Genomic DNA, 11,394 nt, shown 5'->3' on the forward strand with positions numbered 1-11,394 from the left:
TTTTTTTTTTTTTTTTGGTACCAGGCATCGAACTCAAGATCTTGAGCTTCCAAAGCTGGCAGCGGAATAGCTGTTACTTCTTAATGATCTCCAGAACCTTTGCCATGTTCTTATAGTGCCAGAGAAATCTGGAACCTAACTGAAATACATTTATTTAAATGCCATCTTTCTGAAATCCTTCAGTTTTAAGAATTAAATCTGTATTTGTTTTCATTATCCTGCTTAACACTTCCCATGTTTCACATTGGAAAGAAATTTAAGTAACTGCATCTGTATTTGGGAATTCTTAAATTTTTAAGATTACCAAAACTTTTACAGAAACATAAATTTATAAACCAGAGCCAAAATACCATCTTTGGTCTGCAACTGACTATTGAATGATAAACTTTGGATTGCTTTTAAGCAGTGTTTGTCAGCTCCCCCCACACTGAGAGAAACAGAATATTCTCTCTATACCTGAGTTACAATAGAGATTCTGAATCCTGGAATGGAATCAATGGGCCAGTTTTAGAACATAATGTAGACCCCTGAGATTCCCTGCCTCTTAGTGTGACTATGTCTGTTTGCTGTCTGTAAAGGTGCTTTCTGTTTCATATAGCATATTAATGCAGCAGGAAGCTGCATTATGTTTCAGACAGAATCATCATTTAGCACCTCTGGACCTTTAGTGAGTCAATACATGTTATGCTTTTTTTCGTGGATCACTGAGCAACTGTGTTAGGATTAAGGAAATGTAGTTTACATCATACTGTGCAAATGTTATTTATTTATTTGGGGTTTTTGGGACAGGGTCTTGCTTTGTAGTGGAGGCTGACCTTGAACTCTCTGTGTAGCCCTGGCTGGCCTCAAACTTATGATAATCCTCCTGCCTTAGCCTCCCAAGTGCTGGGATTACAGGTGTATGCCACTACACCTGATTTAGAGGTGTAATTTTTAAAGATTTAGACCATTTTTACAAGTAATGGGCTATTTTGGGTTAAGAAAGTAGAAGAATTTAAATATTTCCTATTTTCAGCAGAGTAAACCTACAAATTAAGGTGCTTTTTTTAGAAATGCTTTCTTAAAAAGAAAATTTGATTTTTATGAAATGTCATCCCAGATCATTTAAGACTGTCAGGTCAGATGTTTCTTTCTTTACATCTCTGGTGATTACTGATTGAATTGGCCTTTTTTCACTATTTTCTTGAATCATCCAGGCTTTACTGATATTATGTAATTACCAATATTATGCTGTTGATCCTGTGAATGGTCCTGAAATAATAGCATCATTAAGAAAAGGATATGTTAAGGATCTAGAGCAGTGGTGGCAAAGCTACAGCGTGTGTGCTGTAGTAGGCTCTAAAGGTTCACCATTGCTGTACAAGGGTGTGATTATTCAAAAGCCTCGTAGGAGAGAATGCTGTTTTGTGGGCTAAGTAGTTGGGTCTTGTTTCCTTGTTACAGATGAATGGTCTCGGCCTATATTTGGTCTTACTTCAAACTATAAAGGAATGACGAGAGAAGAGAGGGAGCAGAGAGACCTGGAACAAATGCCCCAGCGACGACGACTGAGCAGGTATGAAGCACAGGTATGAGTAGTGAGCTAATGTTGTTGCCTGTGCTGGGGAGATGAGGTCATAACGATCTTGAGATCATCTGCAAACTGATAGAATTTTGTCTTTCCTCTAGTCTGAGAAGAAAACTGTTCATAATATCCTTTTAGTTAAATATAGTAGTGTATGGTGAGGGTCTTCTCCCCATACCAAGACCTTTCTGGGTAAGAAGCAAGGCCTCTTTCATGGTTCTGGGGAATGTGTTGTTCCAGCCACTTGCACAAAATTACTTTCCTAGTCCATTTCCAAAATTCTGGGAGTAAAAGAAGTTACTGTTCTGTTTGGGTGTACACAGTTGCATCCGAGAGGACAGAGTCACTAGGGATGAAACCTGTTTGGCTAGAAGTTATTTTCCCTGATCCAGTATAAAGCAACTAATTATGGTCTAAGTTTGATATTTTGGTTTGTTTCTTTGCTTAGTTAAAATGGTCTAGGATTCCTAGTAATCTCACTGTTTATTCTTTTCCTAGCACTGGTGGTCAGACACCCCGAAGAGACCTGGAAAAAGTGCTAACAGGAGAGGAAAAGTAAGGTTTTTGTATTAATTTGTCTTTTTAGAATATATAGAGGATTTCTGTTTGCTACTTTAAGAAAAATAGTACTTTGGAAAATTAACAGTTTATTCATTAAATTTTCAAGGTGCTAGACATCTTAAGTTTTGAGACCACGAAAGCATACAGTCCATGCTCTCAGGTGTAAGTGTGGAGAGGGGTAATGGGCTCGAACGTGGAGTCTGTGCAAGGCCTGCTGTCAGAGTGCCAAATAGCTGGAAGTGAGCAAGCAGCAGTGTGGGGCCAGGAGTGGAGCAAAACAGAACTGGAAAGACTGCTGGGACCTAGTGAAGGATGAAATCAAGAGGAGGCATTTTCACTTCTCTCTGTGATTCCTGAGAACATTTTTAAGCCTAGACATAAAGCCACCAGGTTTAATTTGGAGTGCTGATGTTGATAGCATCCTGTAGGAGCCAAGGCTAGTGAAGCAAGGCAACAGAAAGAACCAGGAGGAACAGTGGGTAGATTTAACGTCCGTTCTGGGAGAATGGCTACATAAGAGCCATAAATCCTCAGCTGCAGTGTCATCTTTCTGTCAAGGACGCCAGTTTCACCAGTCATTGAGGCCTCACTGTGATGCTGGCATAGGGAATTCTGCTTCTACATACCAGCCAGAGGCTTATCTACCAAGTCTCTTAGGCCTAGGAACGACTCTCAATCAAGAGCTAATTCATAAGCCAATTCAATAATATTTTATAGCCTACTCAGCACAATTTCAGCTGGTCTCCAACACTCACTGATAGGTAAAACTCTTTATTTCACCTGTAAAAACATCAGGCCAGGCATGGTGGTGCACGCCTGTAATCCCAGCACTTGGGAGGCTGAGGCAGGAGGATCGCTGTGAGTTTGATACTAGCCTGGGCTACATAGTGAGTTTCAGGTCAGTCTCAACTATATAGTGAGACCCTGTCTCAAAAAACCAAAAAAAAAAAATCTTCTGGGGTTGTGATTCTTGTAGAAGAATCACATCTCCACATTGTGCAAAACCTAATGTGTTCACTCTAAAACAGTGCCCCAAAGAAGACTTTTAAGATATCAAATTTATATTGAATTTTTTGTATGTGACAAGTTCTACTAGGAACACATATTTTGATGTATCTTGCAAAAGGAAAAAAGTTATTATGACTAGATATTGAACCAATGAACTGGTCTGCAGCACCTGACTAAAACTTCTGAAACTTATTCTCCATCACTGTGAAAGCATCTTGATAGCTGTATTGTCCTTGCTGTCATTAAAAAATGGTCCCACAGTTAAAAAATAAGTCAGCAGAGACCTGGAAGAACAGAAGATTGAGAGGGCATTGCAGCAGCAAAACTACCAGAGCTGGTAACTTTAGGAGGGGAGAATTTGGCTAGAATTGAAGGCTCCAGCACACATACTGAGACAATGGTTTACCATTCATTAAAATTAAGACAGGCACAGATGTGAGGTCCTTGGTGAGTATCCTTGCAAGCAATTAAATATGAGGTAGCTAATGAGATACTTCTATAAATATAGGTCTAGAAATTGGGATTTGTACTAGAGACATAAATTTGATTATTATCATCATAGAAAAATTGTTGACTCGAGTGTAGAGGAAAAAAGAAATTAAGCTGGGCTGAAGCGGTAGCTCAATAGTAGACTACTTGCCTGGCATGTACAAAGCCTGGATTCAGTCCCTTGCACTGCAAAAAAGGAAAGAAATGAATGAACCAATTTTGGAAAGCAGAGTGACTAGTGAAGAGAGGGAACATGGTCACACAGGTTGGAGCAGTGCCTGGATAATATTGAGGCTGCATGTGAGGCAAGCAGTGGTAAAGCAGGGCACAGAAGCCAGGTACCGAGGAGGCACTGGTGCTGGGCGTGTCAGCAGTCAGCGTCCACATTGCAAGAGGATGGGAGATGAGCTGGAGGAAAGTGCGGTATGTTTATAGCTAAGTTTTGATGATGAGGCAGTGGTTTCAAGGAGCAAAGAAGAGTTGTGGAGAATTTTAATTGGCTAGCCAGATATATGAAAGTTATAGAAAGCTTAATGTTAAAACATGGGGTAAACTAGAGCTGGATGCGGTGGCACACGCCTGAGACCTCAGCAACTTGAGGTTAGGCAGGAGGATCACATATTGAAGACCAGCTTGGGCAACTTAATGAAGCCTTGTCTAAAATACAGTATAAAAGGCGTGTGGTAGAGTGCTTGCTTTTTTGTTTCTGTTTCTGGTTTTTGGTGTTTGGTTTTGTTTTGATTTGGTACTGGGAATCAAACTCAGGACTTTGCACTTGCAAGGCAGTCACAAGCTAAATCCCCAGACCCATTTGTTATTGCTTCTTAGGACTCCATGTAAATCTGTAATTATCTCAAAGATTTCTGCAAAAAGAAGCATAAAAGTTTCTGTGTGGTTTGCATATGCAAAACCATGAGAACTGTGGGTGTCAAAATGGTTGGCTCTTTTTCTTGAGGCAAAACATTTATTAGTACATTTTAGATATGCATAATGATAGGGTCTTAGATATGCATCATAGGGTCTTGGGCCTCTTTTTTTTTTTGGAAATAAAGTAAGTTTATTTTGCCAGCAAAGGTTGAATCGCACTCAAAGAGGCAGTGCCAGCGATCGGCCCCTATTAGGTTGAAGCTTCTTCTTTTACAGGTTTTACAACTCTAATCTCATGCAGGTGGTTACACTTCATTTCCTCAGTTCACATTACTCATGTACAAATTACAGTAACCAGACAGTAAGTTTAACCCAGACGAACAGTTCCTTGTAGCTAGGGAGTTCACCTCAAGATTCGTCTAGCCATCTCTTCAACACCCAGGAAGGGAGTGTTCAAGGTCAGGGATGAGCCCAGATGTCCCGTTTCATGGTCAGTGCCTCCAGTGTCTGTTAATTTTGAACTAAACAAAACAGATTGCTGTTAGAGACAGCAGAAGTCATTTTACATATTCCTAAATGGTCAGTGCCCAGTGTCTGTTAATTTTGAACTAAACAAAACAGATTGCTGTTAGAGACAGCAGAAGTCATTTTACATATTCCTAACATTTTGTAGGTTTTTAGATTATTTACAAAAGTTCTGTCAATCCCAGCCTTCCACCATATTTTAAAAAATCAACTTAAAATGGATTAAGCTCTTAACTATAGGACCAGAAACTATGAATCTGATATAGAGGGAAGAGATGTAACTCCCAAACCTGCTAGACATCCAAAATGCAAGTTCATGTTCTCTAAAATCGAAGAACTAATTCTAGGAACGATGGAGGTTAAGAGTAGGAAAAATTTATTGAGAGAAAGAAAGCTTCTGTCTAAGACAGAGGGGACTGGAAAGTGGGCTGCCTGGGGCTCATTTTGACCGCATGATTTTCACCTCACAAGTGAACTCCTGAGTAACTCCACGAGACTGGTGAACTTAGGGTTCAGAGTCCTGCTAGAGGACCAGTCTTGGACGGAGAGGATCTGATGACATCCAACCTGAAGGGAGCGAAGAAGATTCCTGTGAATGCAGAGGAACTTGGCCTGGTAGATTCACGCAGGACAGAGCGTGTCTGATAACACGCTCAGCTAAGAGGGCAGGCGCGTGGGAGAGGGCAGAGGACAGTGCTGAAGCGTTGCAGCTGGATGGCGCAGGACTGGGAGCGGGAGGTTGAGTGGCTCCTGGGCTCCACAGTGGGTGACTACAGTCAGCGTGCTTTTCCTCTTCCTTCTCTCAGGGCTCTTAGACCTGGAGACCCTGGATTCTGTGCCCGAGCGAGAGTCCCGATGCCTTCAAACAAGGACTACGTTGTCAGGCCCAAGTGGAATGTGGAAATGGAATCATCCCGGGTAAGCAAGCAGAGGAGGAGCAAGGTGGACCTCAGATGCAGATTACCACTTGATGTTCTTTTTCGTTATGTTTAAGAATCCTTACAGCTCTTAAGGTTTATCTGACTTCCAGACATCTGTTTTTTGACGTCTTAGTAGCCACATTGCAGGTCAAAGATAGAGAAAAGCGTTACCCAAGATTAAAGTTCACTGCTGATAAGCTTTTCTTCAGATTTAAACGAGTGTTATGAAACAGGAGGTTTCTCCCTGGTAACCCCTTTATTTCAAGGGAATTTTTTTTCCTGGTACCAGGGATTGAACTCGGAACCTTGCACTTGCAAGGCAGGCGCGGCACCACTGAGCTAAATCCCTGGCCCTGGTGGAGTGATGTTTGTTGTTAAGAACAACCTTTTCTTGCTTCCTCAGAGTCCCCCTCCTTTTCTCTTCCAAGCTGTTGAAGCAATTCTGTTGTGAAACCATTAGGTTAGATAGTTCCTGTCATCATTGTGGACACTTCTCAGACACTGCTTCTTGGTAATCTTACTCTAATTGGACCACTCTTTCTAGCCTGGTATTCTTAAAAAAGGCCTGAATCGATTGGAAAAGCATAAACGGCGATTTGCGGAACAGAAACGGCTCAGCAGAGTGCACCGTGCTGTCAAGTTCAGCATTGAAGGCAACAGGATGCCCTTGTAGGCCTGGCCCTTAGAGAGGTATCCTCCAAGAAAGCATGGGTTGTGTGTGGGCTTTCCTTGTCAGCAGAGGGAAAGCAGGTGTGCATGTGCTTTCTTAACCACAAAGGCCTTTCTGCTTTAGTTTCTAAAGTAGTGACCCGGACAGGCCCCTTGAGACAAGGAATGGCCTCTCTGATATTTAGAAGTTGTCATGAAAGTCCCTTCCTTTGGCAATAACCTTGGAGACGAATAGGCCATTACTTCCTCGGTGGGCATTTTGTTCTCCTTGTCTAATCTGTTTTTTATGAAAAACTTCTGTCAGGGCCCAGAATCATAGTCATGTGCACACAGGCATATAAATTGGCTGGTGAATTCCTGGTGGAAGGGAGGTTCTCTGTTGTCTGTGGCTCAGTAACATGCATTTGAGAACTCATGATGTAAAGCTCGTTTAGTACGTGGTCAGAAGTGACTTGAGAAGATTCGTGAGCCATGCCCATTGACCGTCTGTGCTGAGATTCAGGGCAGCACCTTTGCTGCAGGGCACAGAGTTTATGCGTGTTTGCCTGCCTTTTGTGCTTCTCTGACTCTGCTTTGGCAATTATTTGCAAAGGCTCCACTTACTTACCTTCCTTCCCGTCAGCTATACCGTCAAGCGGCTGTCGAGACAGAACCCACTTTCTTATTTACTGAGAATGAGGGTAGCGGACGATTACTTCTGTGCTGAGGACTTCTTCCACTGTGGCACTTCCTTTTTAAAAAACTGGTAGCATATTCATGTCCTTCGGTGTCTCCTCTAACTTCTTCTTTCTGACTGTCTCTTTACTTCTTTCTAAACTCCGTGTGTAATATTTTCTTGCCCAGTACTTTTCTTTTTGAGAATTGGAAACTTCTGTATTCCCCAAAAATAAGCCCAAGTCTTACACTAATTTTTGCTATAAAAGGTGCAGTGAGGTTTATTTTCAGAGGATGTCTTATCTTTTCATATGCAACAATTGATTGCATTTATTTGTGTATAAACATCTACAGTCATGTCAGCTTCTGGAGCATTGTTTTAACTCTCCAAACCCCGCATTCTGGCCAGAATGTCTTGTGACTCCATTTACTCCTGAGCTATTGGCCTCAACCTCTCACATCCGGCAGTAGAGTTCTCCTTAAATGAGTCCTTCTTGTCTAGGTAGCCTGCTCGTAGTGCGTTGGTACAACACACGACACGCTGCATGAGGAAGATTCACATCCAACACAGCTGTGTCTGTTCGGTATCAAGTGCACACGTCATTTGTGTTGTGTCTGTGCTCTGATTGGCAACTTGGCAGTAAGTCTCGAGTTCGTCTGTTTAGGTGTTTACCTCTTGTCCACTTAACGTATTTACAAATACTTAATTATAATTTATGTTCTTTATTTTAGATATAAATGTCAGTAGTCTTCTAGGAAGTCATATTAATACGCTATAATTCAGTACACCATCATGCGTTACAGTGCACCTACGCAATGCACCAGTCTGGCTAACAGTCATAACGGGGGCTTATTTTGGGCAAAAACTCATGGGAGGGTTTATTTTCCAGTTAGGACTTATTTTATAGGGGAAATACAGTATAGCATGACCAAGAAAGAGTCACAGAAGCAGAATGGCCAGTGTTCTTTGGAAGCGTCCTGTTCCTGGGGCTGCTTGCCTGTCTGCCGATGCTGCAAGTCCTGATCCCATCCCCTGTGGGTAGATGCAGGAGAGTGGCCTTGAGACAGCAGGAAGCTCCTGGGACGCGCCCTTCCTGATCCCGCACACCACAGTCGTAACACGCTCTTCTTTATTGGGGCTGTAGTTTGGCCTGTGACTCTCTATCCAGTCATACTTTGATCTAGGGGTATGGCTCAGTGGTAGAGTGCTTGCCTAGCATGCTTGATGCCCTGGATTCAATCCCCAGCACTGCCAAGTAGGAGGAGTCAGGCATGGTGGTGCACACCTATAATCCCAGCACTCGAGAGGCTGAGGCAGGACGATTGCTGTGGATTTAAGGCCAGTCTGGCCTGCATAGTAAGTCCAAGGCCAGCCTGTACCGCACAGTAAGACCCTGTCCTAAAAAAACAGAAGGAAAAGAGTTATGTTTTAGGGGCTGATGATCTATTACCTTCTTTCTTACTATCCTTAAACTACCTGACACTTTCTGTCTTCAGGATGGTTTCTTGCATACTCTCTTAATGCTTACGTTGTGTAGATACTAATGAGCATTATTAGAAATCATATTGTCCATGAAGATAACTAGAGTGACAACATGACTTTCAAATGAAACCTTTTAGGGCCGGGCATGTAGCTCGGTGGTTCCGCTGCCTGCCTTGAAAGCACAAGGACCTGAGTTCGATCCCTGGTACCAGAAAAAGAGAGAAGGGTTTGTACAAATGAACCTTTTGTTTTAAATGTTTTTAGTTTTAGTTGTGAAACTTTGGATTAACCTCCATTCCTAAAGCTCTGCTCTTCCACTAAGTCACCACTGTTCACAATTTTACATTTTACGTGTATATCCAGTTATGCCTTAAACTTCACTTTTATACTTGAAGAGAAATTTGAGATGGTAAAAAAAAATCACCCATGGTCTCAACATCCAAACCAGTTTGATTTGCTGCCTCTTTTTCTGTTGATACTTTATATAATTGAAATTTGTACTACTATTAATTTTGGTCATTTCACTGCAGTTTTTTTGTTTTGTTTCTATTTTTGTAGACAGGGTCTTACTCTGTAATTCAGGCTGGCCTTGAACTCGCTGTGTAGCCTAGACTAGCCTCGAGTGCTCAGAGTCCTCCTGCCTCAGCCTCCCCAGTGCTGGTATTACAGGTGTGCACCACCATGCCCAGCCAGTCATTTCACTTTTTAAGCCACCTTGTAGAGTATTTTTAATGGCTACATAACGCTGTATGTGACCCTTGCATGAATATGTAATAATTTGTTTAGTCTCTGGTTTCTGATTTTTCACTCTTTATTAAATGTGGCAGTAACATGTACTACACTGGCTCATATATTTGTCTAGTTTGTGGAGTGCTTTTTAAAGTTGACTATAAGTGAGGGCCGGGGATTTAGCTCAGTAGTTCCACCATCTGCCTCGCAAGTGCAAGATCCCAAGTTCCATCCCCAGTTCAAAAAAAAAATGACAGTAAATGGCAGAAGCAGTGCATGCTTTTATATAAAGTTTTTGTTTTTGGCAGCAAAGATTGAAGTCTGGTCCTTGCGCTTGCGGGGCAGGCAGTAGAACCTCTGAGCCAAATCCCTGGCCCTGTATAAACTTTTAAAAATGCAAAAAGCACAAAATTAATGCTACCTGAAATCGTGCCGCAATTTAATAGCATTTTGGATTATTCCTTTCTGCTCTTTTTTGTGTGTATGCATAGACAATATTACTCCACGCCCCACCCCCCCAAGGAGTAATGTGATCGTACTCGTATGCTTTGTTGGGATTTTTACTCAGCATAATAGAACTCCATTTAACCGAGTGTGATTTAATACTGTGTTGTCATATAGTCATACCATAATTTTTAAAGCAACCCCTCTTTGCTAGTTACGTTCCTTTTGTTTTTTTGCTGATAAAACCAGTGTATCATATACTTTTGGTGTCCTGAAGAAGTGTGGTGTAGAGTTGATGAATTAGGAGGGAGATTAGAACAATGTTAGGTCCTGGCATCCGTGTCTTTTCAGGCACGCGACAACTAAGCATTGGCAGGAGTAGATTGACACTGGCCTAAGTACGTCCCTGATGCTAGGGCTGAACAGATCTATTAGGGCTCAGGGTTTGCAGGGAGGATCCAGGAGTGGGCAGCCTAGTGTGTGGAGCTGCTGGGAGCTTTCCGAGTGGACTGATTCCAAGTACTGGAATTGGAGCACATTGCCCAAAAAAAAGTCAGATGTCCAGGACAGCCCAGGAAATCTGAGGATAAAGTGATGGCACAGCTCTTTCTCATCTGACTGAGTTTTCATGCTAACTCAAAATACATGGTGCCAAGTATTGAGATTGGTATAAAATAATATTTAGAATTAGGATTTTTTTATGCTACACTGTTTGAAAGTGTCGGGTACTCAGCGGTGGGTGGGGGCCATTAGTCTTTAACAGGGAGAAAGTTAGATGTAATGCAGTTGATGGACCCAGGAGGATTTGTAGTCACAATATTTCGCCTTCTCTCTAGATTTCCATGGACTGCAAATAAGGCATAGGCAACAACAAAGGTATTTCTAACACTGCTGTGTGTACTTGCTTCCTCAGGTAGCGGAAGCATATCCTGATTATTCTACAGCTAAGAGCTCTCTGACTTTTAATCTTCAATAAAAGACGAAAGACAAAACTGGATTTATGTATTCGAATAATTTGCTCTTTAATTTCTCCCTCACTCTTAGTTTCAGGCAACCTCCAAGAAAGGTATCAGTCGACTGGATAAGCAGATGAGGAAATTCACAGATATCAGGAAAAAAAGCAGATCTGCACACGCAGTAAAAATCAGCATCGAAGGCAATAAAATGCCCTTGTGACCCTGCCTGGGATATGTCCCCATCTCTGCTCTGAGAAATGCACAATGGACTCTTTAGAGAAAGAAGATATTTAAAAAATTTTTTAGTGTGTCTGTAAATGGTTCAGCTTGTACCACATGTTGTCATAGGACTCACATTTGTCTTAGTTGTATTTAAAATTGTGTACTTTGTACAAAAGAATACTAGTCATCCCTCTATAAGCTTTACACAATAAAATTTCATTCTGGTTTGGAGGGCTGTCTCTTCATTGTCTTAGAGAGTGCACTCTTGTGGAGCTACAGATTGGTCCTTGGTTTAAAAAAAAA

General features: G+C 41.8%; 1 protein-coding gene across 3 annotated transcripts in view; it reads left to right on the plus strand.

The window, feature by feature from the left end:
- Iws1 (interacts with SUPT6H, CTD assembly factor 1) overlaps positions 1 to 11,158 on the plus strand; it is a 42,694-nt gene extending 31,536 nt beyond the window's left edge. For 2 of the 3 annotated variants that reach the window (XM_010637665.2, XM_019209519.2), the window contains exons 11-14: positions 1,444 to 1,555; positions 2,063 to 2,119; positions 5,821 to 5,932; positions 10,958 to 11,158. In XM_010637665.2, coding sequence (XP_010635967.1) covers positions 1,444 to 1,555; positions 2,063 to 2,119; positions 5,821 to 5,932; positions 10,958 to 11,089 — 413 coding nt within the window. In that variant the 3' untranslated portion in view covers positions 11,090 to 11,158. Of the gene's footprint in view, positions 1 to 1,443; positions 1,569 to 2,062; positions 2,120 to 5,820; positions 5,933 to 10,957 lie in introns of those variants that run through there. The other variant, XM_010637668.3, reaches the window with a different exon arrangement.
- Positions 11,159 to 11,394: the final 236 nt, after the last annotated feature.

Source organism: Fukomys damarensis, unplaced genomic scaffold (genome assembly GCF_012274545.1).
Source record: "Fukomys damarensis isolate Sample0158 unplaced genomic scaffold, DMR_v1.0_HiC HiC_scaffold_29, whole genome shotgun sequence".
NCBI lineage: Eukaryota > Metazoa > Chordata > Mammalia > Rodentia > Bathyergidae > Fukomys > Fukomys damarensis.